This window comes from Cnephaeus nilssonii (genome assembly GCF_951640355.1).
Source record: "Cnephaeus nilssonii genome assembly, chromosome: 10".
Classification (NCBI taxonomy): Eukaryota; Metazoa; Chordata; class Mammalia; order Chiroptera; family Vespertilionidae; genus Cnephaeus; species Cnephaeus nilssonii.
In genome coordinates this window covers 57,002,091-57,022,928 of record NC_137081.1, presented here as the reverse complement: position 1 = coordinate 57,022,928, position 20,838 = coordinate 57,002,091, and the positions used below count along the sequence as shown (strand labels likewise).

Sequence of the window (20,838 nt, the reverse complement as noted above, 5' to 3'; positions counted from 1 at the left end):
TCACCTGAGCCTTTTCTCAATCATCTAAACTCAAGTAAAAATACCTAAAATAGCAGAATTCATCCACCCTTGTATTTACTTGTGCACCCTCCTCACATTAAACTTCACTTGTGAAAAGAGCAAAGAAGAAGGCAAAGTGGAAAGAGAGGCAGAATAGAAAGAAGGAGGAAGGAAGGAAGGAAGGAAGGAAGGAAGGAAGGAAGGAAGGAAGGAAGGGAGGGAGGGAGGGAGGGAGGGAGGGAGGGAGGGAGGGAGGGAGGGAGGGAGGGAGGGAGGAAGGGAGGGAGGGAGGGAGGGAGGGAGGGAGGGAGGGAGGGAGGGAGGGAGGGAGGAAGGAAAGGAGGAAGGGAGGAAGGGAGGAAGGGAGGAAGGGAGGAAGGGAGGAAGGGAGGAAGGGAGGAAGGAAGGGAGGGAGGAAGGAAAGGAGGAAGGGAGGAAGGGAGGAAGGGAGGAAGGGAGGAAGGGAGGAAGGGAGGAAGGAAGGAAGGAAGGAAATATGGACCAATCAAAAGAAAAAAAAAAACAAGGAATGACTAGTCTCTTCCAGAAAACAATGAGTTCCTCTTGTGCAGTTAAAATACAATGCCATTGCGTTCCACCTACCAGTTAAATATAAATGCCAGCCACATGACAATGAACCATGTGGACTTAAGTATCCCTTTTGCCCTTTTAAGGGCAGTAGAATCAACAGGGCTTGAAAGTGGACAACATTACATTAGATCAGATACCTACCGTTGCTCACCATCCGCCTGGCCACTTCCCACAAGACAAGTCCAAAAGCCCAAATATCGACTCTCTTGTAAGAATCAAAGCAGTCCACCTGGATGGTTTCATCCAGGACTTCAGGGGCCATGTAGCGCTTGGTGCCTACGCGTGGGTTGTTCCCCACGTCCAGCTGATTGGTGCTCTGGGAATGCATGACCGCCAGGCCTGAAAGGAAGAAGACAACAGTGTCCATCAGCTCACGTCCTTTCTCAGAGAGAGCTGCTGGCGCAGTTTCAACCCGTCCCAATCACCACACCCTTGTGGTACCCGGGTCACTGTTGCATTACACCCAGAGGATCCCCTGGGATGCCTGTTGTGAGGGCTTCTATGAGAGCACGAAAGTGACTATTGCCAGAAACACTGTGAGGCTGTTAGGTTAACATATGTATGAATGTCAGAGACAAACAGTTCTAGGTAACTAATACACCAAACCTATTAGAAGAGGCTGGTGTTTAAAGTCCACAAAAAAACAGGCTCACATCTTACATGGGAACCTCAAAGTGGCTTCACAAGAAGCAAATTATGCTCTCAAGCTCTGCCCCTGCTCCCGCTAGTGTGCAAACACAATACCAAAGAGTGCGAGCCAGAGAATGTGAAGTAATTGATCACTAATACATAAAGGGCGCTCCATCCCTACAGGACTAGCTGCTCACCTGAATGACAGATAACACTGACTAAACCCACTGGCCTTTCTCTAAAGTCACGTGTACAGAGAACATTAAACTGGATCTCATTTGAAGCACAACTTTCATGTTAAATGGTTTTGAAGGACTTTCCTAAAACCAGGACTCATTTCGGAATTCCTCAGTCTGTATGAACCTTGGCAGCATTCTTGTTTGGAAAAAAAAAAATTGAAAATGAATATATTTTGTAGTGTTTTTAGGGAATGCATTCTGAATTATTTGGGAATAATGTTATGATGTCTGTAACTTATTTTTAAATGAATTAGAAAATATATATACAGCCACATATAGATAAACAAAATATGGCAAAATTTTAACAGTTGTTCAATCTAGGTGTTGTAGGTATGAATGATCATTATACTTTTCTTTAATATTTGTGGGTTTGAATTTTTTATAATAAAAGTTAGAAAAATAAATAGAATACTAGTATTTTTTCTAGAATACAGATATTTTTGCAGTATTAATAGAGCATGATTTCTAATGAGTGATTTTCAATTTCTGGGTATAGAGTAAAAATGTATTAAAAGTGTGGTTTTATAGGCACCATCTCTTGTACTCTAGATCTACTCCCCTGAATAGACCCCTTCATACAGATTTCTGCATGAATCTTATTACAAATATTACAATTCAGTTCTCATGAGCATAGTTATTCAGTATCCTAAAGAAATGTAGCTGAAAATTAAACTTACTGCTAAACTCCCCCCACGGCCTCCCTACCAAGCCCCATAAACCAAAGCCAATTTGTCCATCTTCCCTAGACCAATGAACTATATATAAAAGCAGCTACCAATTAAATGCTTATTATTTTCCAAATGTTTATTATTAATTTCTGAATCTTCTAAGAATCCTGTGAGGAAGACATCATTGATTTAGTAACATGAACAATATATAAGCACACTACTATGCAAGTTTCAAATAATTCAGAAGTCCACCAAAAAACGGGCTCACATTTTACATGGGTCACATCTTACTGAGGCCCCCTTGCTAAGCCTCCCACCTTTGCATGGAGTGTAAGGAGGCCAGCTCTTAGAGCACATAAACAGGTAGTAGATGAAAAGACCTGCACAGAAATACCGGCTGAATAACTAGGAAACCCAGTCGCCCCGGCTCGAAAGCCACGGCTCTGCCATTAACGTCTTTGACACCACAGCCAACACTGCCCATAGGAACCACTGGGCCACGCCCTTTCAATGCTGTCCTTAATACGTTTCTTCTCCGACTTGGAAAACATTGTAAAATTATTTCTCAACATGAAAGAAAAGACTTTAAAGGGATTCAAAACAAATCAATTTTCCTGACATGTCAAATCCTTTGTGTTTAAAAACAAACAAAAATTAATTTTATCATTTATATAACATTGTCTACACCTCTATCAGTCTAATGATATCTACTATGATATGAATATAAACCATTTTTTAATCCAGTTGAGTGAGGACTGTCTATAGTCCACTGAAATGAATAATCAATATTACAATTCAGTTCTCATGAGCATAGTTATTCAGCCAATATTTCAGGGGTCTAAGATGAATATGTGTTCAGATACAATGACACTATAAATAAAAATAATCTTATTTACAATGAATTTAAAGCTACACCATAAGAAGGAGATATCCTAGCAGGGGAAAAAATAAATTGGTTCAGGGATATTTTTCCCTCTTGCTTGATTGATAATTTTGCTGTGGTTATAGAACAACTTTTGAAACCATTTTTAAGACAAACTCACTCCATAATCTATGCATGTGTACCTACTTTGTGTAAAGAGCTATGAAATCAGAATGCAACAGTATGAGGTGATGGTCTGGGATAATGGGAAAGTCTGTGTCTCGATAAGGATTTAGGTTTTACAACATTTGACAAAACCCTGAGATTGTATACTTAAGATTTGTATATTTCCCATGAAATTTAAATTTTACCTATTAAAAAAAAAATAATGAACTCTAGTGTATGATACAGTGGTGCGCATGCTGAAGTCTTTGGAGAGAAGAGCTCTTTTGTCTGCAATTTACATTGAAATGTGTCAAAGATTAAGAAGGATTGATGAAACGGGACAGACAGATATGTGATAAAGCTTAAGAATAGTAAAATATTAATGGGAGAATCTAGGTGGCTGTGATACAGTTGTTTACGATCTTCAATTTGTCTGCATGCTTGAAACTTTTCACAACAAAAAGTAAAGAAAGTAATTTTAAAATATTTCTAAACATTTACCCAAATCTGCTATGCAACACTGTCCATTCTTCTTCACCAGGATGTTTTTGCTTTTCAAATCTCGATGAGCAATGGCTGGTTTCCCTTGGGTTCCAAATATCTCTATGTGCAAATGTGCGAGACCACTAGCAATGGACAGCACTATTCGCAGGCAGCTAACTGTATCCAGAGTAGTAAGCTGGAGATAGTCATACAATGATCCCATTTCATGGTAATGTGTGATTAACCACAACTGGGTACTGGAGTGTCTTGATGTCATGTCTGAAGCAATGAAACCTGGAGCGAGCAAGAACAAAATTAACAGACATGTGAGAATTCCACACTGTAATTTTTAGTATCCAGAAATAATGACCCAAATAGTAGACATCATCTATAACAAAATATAATTAATCTAACAAACTACCATGAAAGAATGTTTACAGAAGCATCAACAAAGAAACATCAGAGTATTTATTCCTTAAAGGGTACTGTCAATGAACAGAAAAATTTCGTATTAATTTCCCTTGTAAAATAACCCTTTAAAAAATATTTTACACTGCATTAACATTTAAGTAGAAATATTTTTTTGTGCTTACCCATAATGACAGTGCCAAACTCTTTATCACACTGATATTCCAAGCACAGATTATTCATCAACTACCCAAAAAGAACAGAAAACTGGAACCTAGACATCTGTGTTCTAGTCCTGACTCTGCCTGTGATTTGCTGTGTAATATTGACAACTCATTTAGGCTCTTTGGAGTCTCTCTGCTCAGTTATAAAATAAAGGGATCAGTTTATGTTAAATGATTGACAGATTCATCAAATAAAAAAAGGAGCCAATGAAATATAACAAGCAAATGATGCTCTCTGTCAGTCACACAGGAAAACCAAGATGATAATGTTTGTTAGCTAGAAAAGAAGACAGATATGAAAAAAAAAATTACAACATAATGTGAAAAAGTATTATAATATACTAGAGGCCTGGCACACTAAATTTGTGTACTCGGTCGGGGGGGGGGGTCCCTCAGCCTGGCCTAAGCCGTCAGTCTGACATCCTTAGTGTTGCTGCAGAAGCGGGAGAGGCTCCCACCACCACTGCTGTGCTTGCCAGCCATGAGCCTGGCTTAGGGCTTCTGGCTGAGCGGTGCTCCCCCTATGGGAGCGCAATGACCACCAGGGAGCAGCTCTTGCATTGAGCATCTGCCCCCTGGTGGTCAGTGTGTGTCATAATGACCAGTCTTTCTGCCATTCGGTCAATTTGCACATTAGGCTTTTATTATATAGGATATCTTCAAAGGGCACCAGGAGCCCAGAGTAGGGAATCATAATAATTCAGACCAGATGTTCCAATAGGCTTCCATCAAAAGTAACCACTGGTCTTGAAGAGAAGTGAAATACTGACAGATGTAGATAAAGAGGTAGGAAGATGTTTTTCTAGATATTCTGTGGGGACTTTTTGAGCACAATGAAGGAACTATAAAAGTCTGAGGCACTTCCTAACCTATGGAATAAATTGTGATATGTATGCTTGTTATTTTGCTACAGAAGTGCTTTTCTAGCATTACTCTTCTCTATATATTTATCTATATACATAAAAGATTAAGTGACTGACTGTCCATCTGTCTGACTGACCAACTGGCTGGTACATATGACACGCACTGACGATTTAAAAATAAATGTTGACTCACGCATGCGTGATACATATAAAGCTCTCACTGGCACCAATTTTACGCATGTGCACGAATCCATGCACCAAACCATCTATATATATAAAAGGCTGAATGACCAACTGTTCGTCCGTCCGACTGGTATATATGACGTGCACTGGCAATTTAAAAATAAACATTGACTGGCGCATGTACGATATTTGTCTCCATCTGACACTGGCCTCCCATTTAAATTAATTTGAAGACAGTTTCCCATGATGCCAGCATTTGCGATGACTATTGATAAATCACAAGGACAAACTCTAGACAGAGTAGGAATATTCCTACCTGAACCCGTTTTCGGACATGGTCAGTTATATGTTGCTTTCTCTAGAGTTCAAAGAGCGTGTGACATTAAAGTTAAAGTTGTAAATAATTTCATCACAAGGGAAATTAGTCAAGCACTCTGAAAGTGTTTTTACTCTTAATGTGGTATACAGAGAGATATTAGAATAAGTTTAATCTATTTATCAGTCATTGTTTTTATCAATGTTGTTTTTAGATCATGTTTTTCTTGTTTTTATATCATGCCTTTGTTGTTGTTATATCATGTTATTGTTTATTTATTAATCTATATATTACTTTCATATACTTTTTACTAATGTTCTTTCATCTTTGACACTTCTATTATAGAGAAAGGGCAAATAGTGATATTAAAATATTTCTTCTAATTAACTTCCTTTTAATGTGCATGAATCTGTGCACTGGGTCACTAGTATAATAATATTCTTCTATATATTATATAAAGAATAATGCTAGAAAAGCACTTCTGTGCTTTTAATATATATTTATATGTAACATATAATGTACACTATAATATACAGGGTTGATTTACAGTTGCTCATATGGAAAAACTACAATAATTAATAATAATACAAGAATAAATTATTTCTCAAACTCACAACTGTAAGCCTACTTTTGCCTTGCCCTGTGCATTATAATATATTTTATAATATATGTATTTATTAGAATATTAGTGGCCCGATGCACAAATGAAGATTCATATAAGAATGGGCCTTTGTACCCTGGCTACCGGCACCGCCTTCGCTCTGGCTGGAGCAGCCTTTCCGCTCTGGCCCAGAGCCGCCTTTCTGTCTTCCCACGCTGCCCAGAGGCCAGGAGCGGCTGGGGTGGTGCGGAATGCCTGTGTTGTCGCCATGGCGACGACACAAGTATCCTGCCCCGTCCCCGGCCACTCTACGCCTGTGTATGCAAATTAACCCATCATCTTTGTTGGGTTAATTTGCATACTCACTCCTGATTGGCTGATGGGTGTTGCGAAGGTACAGTCAATTAGCATGTTACTCTTTTATTAGGTAGATATAATGTTATATATATCATATATATGAACTTTATAGATAGCAAAGTTTGGGACTTATAAATAGAAGATAAAATTTTTTAAAAGACAGATATGGCTTGAGGAAGAATTAAATATCTTGCGAAAGTATAATGTAAGAGAAATTGCATAAAATGCCTTACCATCACATAGTACATTGTGTAAAATTTACTTACTTTCAAATATATTTTTTCATGGGATTTTCCTGAATAGACCAGTAAGATAGATATATATCATTATACTCATTTTAGAAATAATGAAGTTGCTGCTGGGAAATGCCAAGAATCACAAAGCTATTAAATTGCAGCCAACCCCAGGTTTGGAGCTGGCTGTGCTGATACACCCTACCTCACATAGGAAGCTCTGGGAACAAAGAAAGGTCTTCTATTTGATCAGCAGCATCAACAATAGAAGCAGCTATTAATTATTGAGTGCTAACAACACACCAAGTACTTGACACGCAGTCCTCCAACAACCGCATGAAGTAGGCAGATTACATCCCTGACATTCGGTGCTGCAAAAATTTTTAAAACATTCAATTCCTGACTATTGAGTCAGAGGCACTGACCTCTTTCCCCTTAAATTGTCACATAAAAAAAAATAAAAATGACAACAGCCAACAGTATGCTGTGAATGCCCTGTCTTGAACCATAAATATATAGGCCATATAATAGAGTTACATCTTATTGGTCATGTCGCATAATAAGGTTGTGTCTGATTGGTTAATTCCTGGTACCAAAAATCCTTATATACAAGTACAGGAACCTGATTTTTTTTTTTTTTTTGCAGCAAAAAGGTTAGGTAATTATTATTATTGTTATTATTTTGTAAATCAGTAAAAATCATATCTATTTTTTTGTCAAGATTGGCAAAAAATACATTTTTTGGTATGCCACAGAATTTTAGTAATTAGTTTATGTGTGCCATGAGATGAAAAGGGTTGAAAATCACTGCTCTAGACCATCAGGAAAAATAACTTTTAAATAAGCAAGATTTTAAAAATCTATATTTCAGGTGTGAATTATATTACTCCACCTTCTTCAAAAGGCTAGAGCATTTTTATAAGTTAACTAGAGGCCCGGTGCATGAATTTGTGCACTGGTCGGGTCCAGCTGGCCCGCTCCCGATGGGGGGGGCCCGTGGGGGCGGGCATTCGGTGGTTCTGCTGTTCGGTCAATTTGCATATTACCCTTTTATTATATAGGATTGAATTTTGAGTCAAAGCTCTTCTGTTTGTGGATATTGAACAGGTGCCTGTAGGTTGGAACTCTGGCACAGCCACTGGATGTGTTCATAACAGGGACAGAAGGTGACCAGGGCAAAAGCCTCTTAAACAGCCAAAGTCATCCTCCCAAGCTCCTCGAGAGCTAAAATAAAACCCCAAGTCTTGAGGGAAGTAATCAGTGCTCCTTGGGAGCCTCTCCCTGGTGACTCTCCCAGGAACCAGACATGGGCAGTTCTGACGGCTGGGGAGTGAGACCACCACACAGTGGAGCGAGGTGCTGAGTGTTGGGCCCCAGAAATGAACTCCTGGGTTCCCACACTGGTTCCGTCATTTCCAAGCTGTGTGATCTAGCACAGCTCACATAAAATTTCCGCCTTCTAAGACATGGGTAACATCATCATCTACCTTAAAGGGCTACTGTGAGAATAAAAGAGTTATTAGAAACAAAATACTTCAGATGATGCCTAACACATAGTAAGTGTTCAAGAATAGTTGATTATTATTATATGTTAAAATAGCCCAGGATTCAATGAAAACCACAATGATTTTATAATGGAATATCTTTTGTGGACAGTTTCCTTTATTTCCCATTGATCTCCAGAAATGATGACTGATGAAAATGTTAGGTAGTACCTTTTAAGAGTATGAGAAGGTTCTGGAGATGGAGGGTGGTGACTGTCACACGACGTGCACATGCTCTGTTACACTGAGCTGTACACTTCACTTAGTATGGTAAAAATGGTAAATTCCGTGTTATGTATATTTAAATTTTTTTTTAAACAGTGTAAGATAATTCTCAACCTCTTTGGTTTTAGCAGTGAAGAAAAGAATGCGCAGAGACATACAACTTTGGCCCCAAGTCACACAGTGGGCCTCCAATGGTGCTGAGAGTAGAAACCGCTTTTCCAAATTTCCACTGCACAACAGGGCTTCCCATTATTCACTTATCTGTTGAGTTCTACACCAGTCACAGCAAAAGGAAGAGTTGAAGTCTGAACTAGTCCATTTGAAAGATACTGTTTTACAAGTTTAATTGGGAGGATAAACAATGAGGGTCCAGAGTTTTACATGTATGCATGTGTGTGTATATAAATATGTATGTATTTGTGTGTGTAATTTAATTATGTATTTGGGGGAACTAGAGTTACTAATATTCAAGGATGGTGGGAAATCATGGTCTGATATTCAAAACACAATATGCTCTTTTAATGGAGGAGAAATGATCACAAAAAGCCTTAAATCTCTACATCCAGAAAACTCATAAAGCAGGGAAAGAAGTTTAAGAAAAAAGTTTGTGCATTTCTACAAGCTTTCTCAATGAAAAGGCTACACAGTAAGATCAGTCCATTGGCTGTAATTATGATGAGGGTAGCAAGACCTCACAAATTCAGAATTTCCGTGAATCGTTGGTAATAATAAATGGACAATGTTTTGCCCTATGTGATCACACTAAGGAAACTTAACTTCTCTCACATGAAATCATATTGCAAATGTGACCTTCAAATTTCCCTTGTGGTTAAATCCAACCTAATAAATATTTACTGAGCACCAACTATGTGTAGTGTACTGTCCTCAGTGTTGAATGTGAAAGCAAAAACAATGGAAATAATTCTTGTCCTCATTGTAATGGAGTGGTATCGTAGGCCATTTAACCTTTTGCACTCGGATGTCGAGATTAAAATTACTCTTTGAATGTATCAATAATTTGAAATATTAAAAAATCCAAATAAATAAGTTTGTATGAAAAGAAACTCCAGTTTTTTATTCTACTGCAGCGCTTTGTAAAATCTGGGGTATTTAAAAAATTAAATCCCGAGTAGAATAAAGGAATCGAGAAAAAAGCAAGCAAGTGCAAAGGGTTAACTTAAGTGAATGGATAAAGTGACTATTTGCACAGCACAGTGATATCTAGAGCACTTTGCTCAATGAGGCTGTGGGCCCCATGAGAATGAGAGGGGATGCCCAAATTTGCCCTTCCTTCAATAAGTCTCAGACCCTCAGCTTCTTAGCAATGTGCATCTTCCCAGTAAGAGTAATTCTAGTGTTTAAAGCTAAATACTTCTTGTACCTCATGGCTTCTAACGCAACCAATGCTTTATCAGTTGCACAACTTCAGTCTGTTCCAGTTTCAGAGGAAAAATTGGTACACTAGGGAGTAATTTTGACGGTTGATGAATTTTCACTTCATACTCTGACTCTAGACTAAGAACCAACTCTATTAGTCTATGACCATCTAGCCAACTACAGTGTAGAGTACACAACTGTGGTTAAGAGTTAGAGTGCCCAGTGTGCTTCTCAGTTCTACTATTCCGTCTGCTGGGTGATGTTAATCTCTGTGTACCTCAGTTATCTCATCAGTTACAAGTGAGAAACAAGAATACCTACCTAGCTTCTTATGGTTATGATGAAGCTTAAATGAGAAAACACACATAACTGCTAGTAACTAGTCATCACTATTGCTATTGCCATCATTACTGTGGTTACACACATGCATCCAACCACAACACAAGGCAATGTGTGATAAGACTATAGCAGAGGTTCAACGTGAGGAGTGCAGAAAAGCACAATTAAATCTACTGGGAGACACTGGAAGGGCACTGCGAAGTTCTGATGGAGGAAGGGGTGGTTAGAGGGTGGGACAGGACGAATGGGTGATCAAGAACAATGTGAACCAAGGCACAGAGACTTGACTGTTCATGGCAATCCCAAGGAAGGGCAAACATTGGAAGTGGCTGCATGTGGGTATATTTGTACAGGATGCTTCAGAGAATCCTTGGACCCCAAAATAGGGAGTCTGTCATGTCAGGCCCAGAAGTCACGATTGTTGCAAGCAAAGTGAGAGTCATCAGACATGTAGAGCAGAAGTATCTCAGCTCCCCAGGGGAAGATACTTCATTCTAGAGAGAAGGACTGGAAAGGGGAGACCAAGAACCACAATATAAGGGAGGAGGATTATGTGATGACTAGGGCCCCAGGGGAAAGTGAAGGGCAAAAATCAACAGCAGAAGCTGAGATAATTCTGAGCTGGAACGTACCACCATACTATTGAAGCAAAGCTTTGGACAACTGTCAAACCATCATTTGCAGACAACCTGGCTCAGGTTTAATACTAAATTGGCAGCACAGTCAAGCACTGCTTAACGACGGGGATACATCCTGATAAATGTGTTGTTAGGCAATTTTGTCACTGTGAGAACATCAGACAGTGTACTTAGATGGTATAGTCTATCACACACCTAGGCTATATAGCCAGCCTCTTGCTCCCAGGCTGTAAACCTGTACAGCATGCTATGTACTGAATACTGTCGGCAAATATAACACAATAGCATTTGTGTATCTAAACATATCTAGACATAGAACAGGTACAGTAAAAAGTGTGTTGTCAAAGATAAAATATGGTCCACCTGTATAGGGTACTTACCATGAATGTAGTTTGCAGAAGAAGTTGCTCTGGGTGAGTCAGTGAGTAAGTAAATGATGAGTGAATGTGAAGGCCTAGGGCATGACTGCACACTACTGTAGACTTTATAAACACCATACACTTAAGCTACACTAAATTTATAAAATGACATTAAATCAAGCACAAGAAAAAACGATGCAATCAAGAGATATGGTAAACACGGAAACTGTGAGGCTGCTGCTTGCATAACATGGCATACTGTTTTACAGTAAACTTTCTTTTTATAAGTAGAAAGCGTATACTCTAAAATAATAACAAAGTATAGCATAGTAAACACATAAACCAGTAACATAGCCATTCATTATCAAGTATTATGTACTGTGCATTACCGTTTGCGCTATACTTTTATACGACTGGCAGCACAGATTTGATTACACCAGCATCACCACAAAAATGTGAGTAATGTGTTGTGCTACAACATTTCCATAGCTACAATGTACCAGGCAACAGGAATTTTCCAGCCATTATAATCTTATGGGACCACTGTTGTATAGGGTGTCCGTCACTGACTGAAATTTATACTGCGTATGACTGTACCGGAATAGAAATAAATTCTGCAAACAGCTTTGTGTATGCCAAACCTAATCCAATAGTCACAACATGTCCAACACTATCTTCTACAGGTCAAATCCTATATGAACTTTATACCCACCAATTAAAAAGCACACCAGGCAGCATTCATCAAAGATGTATGAGTATAAACACATTTACAGAAACTTTTCAAAAAACATATACGCCAGTGGACACAAGGAATATTCTCACCCTTTATAATTCCATAGCAGTATTTTCAATGAGCTCTCCACATATTTCACAAATGTTTTTAAGCTTTAGTTTCCAAATTAAAATGTATGCTAAATCCCTCTGTAAATCTGGGCTTTAAAAAACGATGCCTAGTTTGAGGGAATGTGCATTTAATTACGATGTCCCTGGGAGCTGTGAATCTCTAGGAAATCATCCAAAGAGCTTTCTTAGTTTGATTCAAGTAATAAATATTCAACAAGGGTGTGGGATAAGCAGAACCACCGAGGAAGCCTTGAAGTGAACAATATGGGGCAAATTTCTGTTGTTTAAATAACAACCTGCAGAATAAGAGGGAACAATAACAATTTCCTTTTCATCACTGAGAGAAACTTCCAATTTCACTTCTCTGCAGATGTAAACAAGAAATTAGTGTTAAAAAATTAAATAGTATATAAACGCGCAAGATCCCTATATCGCTCTTCAGGAGAGACTGGCAAGTTCACATGCACCCCATCAGAGAGGGCAAAGGCAAGCAAATTATTTCTTTCTAGATAAAAATAATGAGGGGAATTACCCTGGTACTTACCTAAAATATTTTCATGCCTCAGCATCACAGTGTTGTACAATTCTGTTTCCCTGAACCACGACTTCTCATCCCGGGAGGAGAAGATCTTCACAGCAACGTTCTCCCCTTGCCAGCTGCCCCTCCACACCTCACCGTACCTGCCTTTCCCTGTGGGAAGCAGCAGAGAGGTGACATTGGGCAGGACAGAAGAGATCGCCAATAAAGTTCATACCTGCAACTCTTAACCACGCCCACTGTTTACTGGGAAACCTCCAATTTAGGGGATATAAATACCAGGACCTTTTGCCTATAAAGGTAGAACCTGCCCCTCCCAGCCACTCCATTGTAATAACAGGTTAAACATCCTCAGTATCTGCACGGCACAATTAGCTGCACATGATAAAGTTTTACATTTGAATTCCTCAATTAAAGAGTCTGAAACACATATAGTTTTTAAAAGCACATGAAAGTTAGCAAAACTTAGAAAATGGTACCAATCATTAGATTTCAGTGTGGTGTGGAAGGGCAAAAACATGTATACAGCTTTACATAGACATTTATATGTTTCAAAAAGGAGACTGTGGAGTTTGAGATCTGTTGTTATGAAGGGTTAAAAAGGCGATCACACACAAGCACACAAAAAGCAATGCTGAGAAGGGGATCGACAAGCAGCCACTGCCATCCCTAAAGGATTTCTTGGCGGAGGATATAGTTCAAAAGAGGATTTGCAAAGTCTTAAACACGTAATCCCAGAACAGTCCTGATTTCTGACATTGGTCATGGGTATTTGCTTGTGAGACAGCCCCTGCAATGCCACCCTGGGCCACACGGAAAAGACCAAATGGAGAAGACATTTTGCAGAATGTGGTGACTAGCTGTGATGATTCTGTTGGGTGCCTGCCCTCTCTGGCAGCAGCAACACAACTATCAGCTTGTCAACTCCATGCGTCCTCTGCCACCCTTCTCCTTAATTATAGGAAGGGGTGAGCAGGGAGGCTGGGAGGAAGAGGTAATTACCACAAGACTCTGGGGATCAACACGGGGTATAATCAAGGGGTACGTGTGCGGCACCTAGATAATCATGCAGCAGGAGATACAACTTGCAGTGCAGTGGGGCTTTCTACCCAGGCAAGTGCTGCTGGGAATCTCGGCTGGTAATAAGCAGCTGTGGCACCACCTGCACAGACAGGAAGACAGCTCTTTGCTGAACAACTAAGCCGCCAAGAACCCAAACAAGGAGAGAGAAAGCATGTCTGTCCGGGTGACTCACCTGAAACATGATCAAAACCACTCAATCCAGATTTCCTTATGACAAACAATGTCCCTACTAAATAGCAATTACTAATCCAAAAGGATGTTAAATGTGGCCAGTAAGTGGTCATTGGGAGCCCTTGTCAGGTCACACAAATAGTGTTTAGCACAAGATTAATTTTAATAAAGTCAGTTAATAAAGTCAACTGCCCAGCATCTGTAGCTCAAGATGAAGGCTGGGGGAAAGATACTACAAAATCAGCTGCTAGGAAATGATAGTCCAATCTTTTCCTGCCGCTGGTTCCCTTCCTTATCTTTGGTTGCCCTTTGTCCTCAGAGTCTCATTAGGAAGGAGAGAAAATTTTCCCAGAGAATTGCCGCCATTACTAAAAAGTTCCCTTAAAGTCTTTTTTTTTTTCTTTAAAGGAAACAGAAATGAATGTCAGGATAAGTAGAGAGAATTAAAATAGAAACTACTTCAATGGTTCTCAAACTCTTATGTTGTCAATTGTTTTTTACAAATGCATCCTTATAAATATATCCCTGAAAACAGACGCAGAGTTGTCCAAAGTCCTGGCCATGGAGCCCCACAAAGAGGATCCCTAAAGGCCTCTGAAATTTAGGGGTTCACTGGTCATCGCCTGGAAAAGAACTGATCTAGTCCAGTTTCTTTGCTTTTGAACCAATAATGATAACATACTATCTAAGCAATTAATCACATACATTTTTATTTAAACTCTAGCACATGAACACGATAAGCTACTAAAAAGGCATCGCTTTTATTCAAGTCTTTAGCACTAAACCAACAAAATGCTGTATTTGAATTTACATTATTTCAAAAATGACTGAAGAATATCTCTATAACCAGAAACAGTATATATGTTTAAAGATGCAACATTATTTTGCCCTTTGGACTCTGTGGTCAATCTCTAAAGACTGACCTTGAGACTTGCTGCCCATCTCATCCCCATCCTTACCATTCAGTGCTAAAGACTTGAATGGTAAGGATGGGGATGAGATGGGGATGAGTCTCCCTTCACTGCCTTCTCACCACTAGCCAGAATCCCTGGTTCATAATCCAATAAGATGCTAACTGGTCCAAAAGGACAATGCTGGTTGAATGCAATGAGCACATTGGGGACATTTTTATTTTCTCCACTGCGGGGAAGCAGTGTGAAGTGGTGTTCAGAAACAGTTGAGTAGCTGGAGACCTAGAGAAAAGGCAACAGGCTCCAGCTGACCGCCTGTGTGCCTGAGTTGGGACTTGCTGCTCTTACTATCCCTGTCCGTTCCCCCATCTACTACTGGGCTTGGGGGTGTCCTGGTTTCCAGGAAAACAGCAAGAAAAGCCAGAGCACAGCAGCCAAGTGGTGGAGGGAGCCACCTCCCCCAAAGCTGCCGAGTCCAGCCCAGAGGAACCAGGAAAATCAGGAGGAGAGGACAGAGACGTTGCCAACCCATTATCACTACTGTGGTCATCTCTGCATGGCGTCTAAAGGAGAAATTAATGAAAACGATCATGTGGCTGGCAAATATCCACCACAACTCATTAAAAATGAGACTTTGAAATAAAAACATTAGGGCCCTGGCCAATGTGGCTCAGTTCGTTGGGCATCATCCCATATACCGAAAGGTTGCCAGTTCGATTCCCTGTCAGGGCACATGCTCAATCCCCAGTAGGGGGTGTGTGCAAAGGCAGCTGATCGATGTTCTGCTCTCACATTGATCTCTCTCACATCTCTCTCTCTCTCTCTCTCTCTCTCTCTCTCTCTCTCTCTCTCTCTCTCTCTCTCTCCCCCCTTCCTCTCTCTCTAAAAATCAACTTAAAAATCTTTTAAAAAATTATAAAAATAAATAAAAGCATTAGGCACCATGTTTGTAGGGGGCAACCCGGCAATATATAAAACAAGCAATAAAAAAGTCTTAAATTTTGACCCAGAAATCCTAATTCCTAGGAATTTATTCTGAGGACTCAAAAGAATGAAGCAATGTGTGCAAAATCTCTCAAGTAGTACAGTTACAGAAAAGTGAACTTTCAATAGATGATTATTAAACAGTCTTTCAAAATATTAATGATGTGTACAAAAAGGGGAAATGTGTGTGAGCTTAAAACTAAAAAAAATGACACAAATTGTACACAATGATTACATCTACGCGTAAATATGTTTCTATATGAAAAACTGTGAGTGGCCATAGAGAAATACATATATCTTGTTTAAACAAATTATTTCCTTATTTTTAAAGGCAGGGGAAGAGTGAGAGGAATTAGAAACTTGCAACAAGCAAATTTATGGTCCTAAAGCCTACCTCGGATCATTCAATACCTACAATGAGGAGCAGCCCTATTCATTCATGTTTCAAGAATTTCTGGCATCCCAAAGGGTGTACTTACAACTGAAAGCTTTTGACTAAGCATGGGCTCTACTAACTAGTGACAGACTCCTTTGACAAGGACTTGTGCAAGTTTAGATGCTCCAACACAAGTCACACAGAGAACAGAGACAAAGCCACACCACAGGGCTACCCCCCATCTCCCGATGTTAGGAAACAAGAAACAGATTTTTCCAAGTGCCATCCTACTTCCAGGACCACAAATAACACCGTACATAACCCGCAAAGGAAGAGAAAATGAATTACCGACACACTCCAACAGTGTGATCTGGCGAGCCACTGTTCTCTGCACCAGAAAAGGAAGACCAGAGCCGCTTCCCGATGTACACGAGTGATCCAGTAAATCCTGTGGTTCAAGACAAGGAGAAAAGACACTGTTGAGAAATAGCCCTCGAATTAGAGCACGAGCATGCATAGCATTCTAACTCCCACAGCAGCAGCAACCTGGCCACCACTGGTGTGCGTGAACAGCTGCTATCAGAAGCACTGGTTTTATTAGAAAAACCAGAAGCCCATCCTTTCCCTAATACAGGAAAGGTTTTCCTGAGGGTTATGTGGTCCTTTTATGCACCCATAGTTTTAGAATTAAACATATAAAGAAGTCGAGTGGACAAAGTCAAAGACGGGAATTAGAAAGTCTAAGCTGAGCACAGGGAGAGTAGCAGAACTAAGACCACGTGGAGCAAAAAGAAGAGAAAAGAGCTGGGCATAATTGACCATATTCTACTCTGATTGTCAGTAACTGGCAGATATGCCAACTAAGGGGCTTTCATGAAAAATATACAAATCAGGAATAAGGAACAGATGGCGCTCAGGTTGCTTGTCACAGAGAACAGAGACATTCAACTGCTACACTCCAGCAGAGAGGGGCTACCTAGATGGAGGTGTTACCCTTTTAAGTGAGTGAGGAGCAAAGGGGTCAAAAAAATTAACACCTTATGTGTCATTTCTTGATGGGAGTTAGCCACGACTCATAGAAAAACTAAAGCTTTCATTGGAAACATAAAACCATGCCCCAAATCTACTTCTAGCAAATAACATATTATGAAAAAGATTCCCCATTAGTTCATTCATAAATTTTTTCCTTCTTAGAAAGCAGCCAAGAAGCAGAGGTCTTTCTGTATCAGAAGTGGATTGCCTGCAATATACATTATTGAGCCCCTGGTGATGGTGGTAAGGTTGCAGTCATAGTGAGCTGACATTCCTCATCCTTTCCCAAACGTTTTAGCTGGCCTGTTAATGTGATACACTAATTTGTTTGAATTTCACCTTTTTTTTTTCTTTTTTTTTTTTACTTATTCTGAGTACCACTGTGAAGTATTGTTGATCAGCAAAATTACCAAAAGCTGAGTATCCAAAGGAAAAATTTAGAATCCTTAAAACCACAAAATGGATAATCAACAGGAATTGAGTGTAGATGAAGGAGACTTCCACATCCCCCTAACCATCTATTTGATGTTCTTTTTTTCTCTTTATTTATTCAATATTTTGAGAGAATAATCCAGGAAATTAAACGAATATGTTATTTTTGCCATAATATATAATCCTCGTCCCCAGGATGGGGATGGGGAGGAAATCAACCAAAGATATCCAAACATCTACTTCAATTCTGGGGCCCCAAGGCTGCTTTTCAACGTGGGGGAGCTGTTTAGGAAGATGTGCTTTGCTGAATCATACATGAACATATTGCTTAAATGAGCGAGTATGAAGACCAATAAGGACAACTTGTTTTAAGTAGTGTTGTTTACTGTGTTGTTATATCGCACCATACTCGCACCTAACATGGTTGAGTTGAGAAGGCTATTTTAGCATACACTCCCATCCCTCTTTCAAAATTATAAAAACTATTTAAACAATAATTTGCACAAGATATTCCTAATATTGTCCATGGTGATTAGTTATGTTAGCTGTTCTAAGGAATGAAGTTCTGACAAATATATTTTTGAATCTTGCTTTGTTAAATCTTTGTCAGGATTCATCCGTCTATCTTCTTTTTAAAAAAAGATGTTTTATTGGTTTTAAGTGAGAGAAGAAAGGAGAAGGAGAGAGAGAGAGAAACATCAATGTGAGAGCGAAACATGAATCAGCTTCCACATACTCCCTACTAGACATCAAGCCAGTAACCCAGGCATGTGCCCTGACAGGGAATCGAACCAGCAACCTTTTGGTACATGGGACAATGCCCAATCAACCAAGCCACACCAGCCTGGGCAGCCTTGTATGTTCTTGCTGCTAATTCAATAAATTTATTTAATTTCCCTCAAAATGTGAAATTAACCTCTAAGTACTTTTCTAACAAAAAACTGTAATCCTCTACTTTTTGAAATAAAATGTCCTCTCTCCTCTTTTCCCAGTTCTGCTGTACTACAATTTAAATAGCTATCACCCCATGTTTTAACAGCTCACCAAAAATGGTCCAGGTGTAGGACCGAGCCACAAAGGTTGTCAAGGGCAAGGCTTCTCCAGTAAAAAGGAAGTTGCAGGTCAGGCTGAACTACAGAAATGTCAGACACTTTTAAGCATGTTGTCTAGAACAGTGGTCGGCAAACTCATTAGTCAACAGAGCCAAATATCAACAGTACAACGATTGAAATTTCTTTTGAGAGCCAAATTTTTTAAAACTTAAACTTCTTCTAATGCCACTTCTTCAAAATAGACTCGCCCAGGCCGTGGTATTCTGTGGAAGAGCCACACTCAATGGGGCCAAAGAGCCGCATGTGGCTCGCGAGCCACGGTTTGCCAACCAATGGTCTAGAAGATTTAACACAAGATGATCTTAAGTGACACATGATCATGGCATTAAATAACATTGACTCCCATTACAAAATGATTACCTTGATTGTCTTTCAATTCATCAGATTATGAAAAGGAACCTTGATTTGGTACGGGTATGTTTTTAACACCTCTCTAACACTCACTAGTTACTCTGATGCCTTTTTCAGAGTAGGCAGACTCAGCATAGTATTCTTTTAGAACATTAACACTTTTCTCTTTTGCACTTTACGATAACCCATTTACAGCAAATAATTCCCTTTTCCACTTTTTAAAGTTTCTTTAAAATTAACACTTGAGCCAAGCTGGCATGGCTCAGTGGATGAGAGTCGATATATGAACCAGGAGGTCACGGTTCGATTTCCCGTCAGGGCATATGCCCAGGTTGTGGGCTCGATCCCCAGTGGGGGGGTGTGGATCAATAATTCTCTCTCATCACTGATGTTTCTATCTCTCTTACCCTCTCCCTTCCTCTCTGAAATAAATAAAAATATTTATTTTTAAAAACAATAACCCTTGAAAAACAATTTTAAATTGTAAAAAAAAAAAAAGGAAGACAGTCACTTTTTACTGTGATTTCCTCATTTAAAAATACACAAGAGTACTTGTAAAGCATATAAATACAATAGTTTCTAACCCTGTGCTGTTCATTAGGGTAGCTGCTAGCCACATGCTGACACTGAGCAAGTGAACTGTGCTAGTCTGAACTACTGTAGGCTGTATGTGTAAAATACATATCAGATTTTGAAATCTTAGTTTAAAAAAGGAGTAAAATATCTTATTAGTTATTCTTTATCATTATATGTTGAAATGATAACTATATATAATAGGTTAGATATATTGTTGAAATTAATATCATCTGGAGTTTTGTTTTGTTTTTACTTTTTTTAAGGTAGCTACTAGAAAATTCAAAATTACATATGTGCTGCACATATTTCTCCTGGACATCCCTGGTTTAGCCACATGACTGCACTCCACAAGGGGGCAGCACAGGAGCGTGAAAAATTTAATAGCTTCGTTTTTGAATGTCAAATTTTAAAGTCTTAAATTACAGGGTGTTAAAAAAATCTAGAAGGAAAAGTGATTTTTAATACTAAGCAAAAGGTGCTTTTTATAAAAGCACTTTTATTGCTAAAAGAAAAACGTAACTGAGTACCAACAATTCCAAAGTTTCCCTCTCACCCCCACCGCCAACATGGCCCTTTGCCCTTACTCCCCCAAAATCTGCTAAAGTGAATCCCATCTCTCATTTAATATAAACACAGTCTAAAATGAATGTTCTCAAATAGGGGAGACCAGGCAGGTGCCAGCGTATGCTTGCTTAGGCTGTGCACGGCCAGTGCTATTGTGTGCACACTGTCCAGTCACCAGTTACTGGTTAGCTTTCATGCTCAAAATAAGAAGGCATCCTCAGCCATCTTCATTATGGCTGGGATGCGAGGGTCACAACTCACTGCTAAAGTGCTGTCTCCAACATTGGTGGTGATGAGCCCTTCGATGGTGCCGTACTCCACATCTCTGGGATTGAGGCGTTCTTGGTTGCGCCTTTTAAATTTTCGGAGAGCGACTCCCAGTAGGCAAGCTAGAAGGCATACTGCGAACACTACGGACAGAATGATGAGGCCGACCTCCAAGGGAAAATTCTGTGTTCCAGAAAAGGATTTCTCTGGAAATGGGGGCGAAAACGGTTGTAAGGGTCACTGTTTACTTATTGTTTAATATTGATAACCAATACCCTAACAGGTAGCTCCAG

The 20,838-nt window shown here is 39.5% G+C and overlaps 1 protein-coding gene across 2 annotated transcripts in view; it reads right to left on the bottom strand.

The window, feature by feature from the left end:
• The window catches only part of ACVR1 (activin A receptor type 1), a 129,425-nt gene that overhangs the window by 11,997 nt on the left and 96,590 nt on the right, over positions 1–20,838 (bottom strand). For both annotated transcript variants that reach the window (XM_079782914.1, XM_079782915.1), the window contains exons 5-9: positions 20,540–20,751; positions 16,560–16,659; positions 12,693–12,839; positions 3,657–3,932; positions 733–930 (exon numbers count right to left, since the gene is read on the bottom strand). In XM_079782914.1, coding sequence (XP_079639040.1) covers positions 733–930; positions 3,657–3,932; positions 12,693–12,839; positions 16,560–16,659; positions 20,540–20,751 — 933 coding nt within the window. The remainder of the gene's footprint in view (positions 1–732; positions 931–3,656; positions 3,933–12,692; positions 12,840–16,559; positions 16,660–20,539; positions 20,752–20,838) is intronic.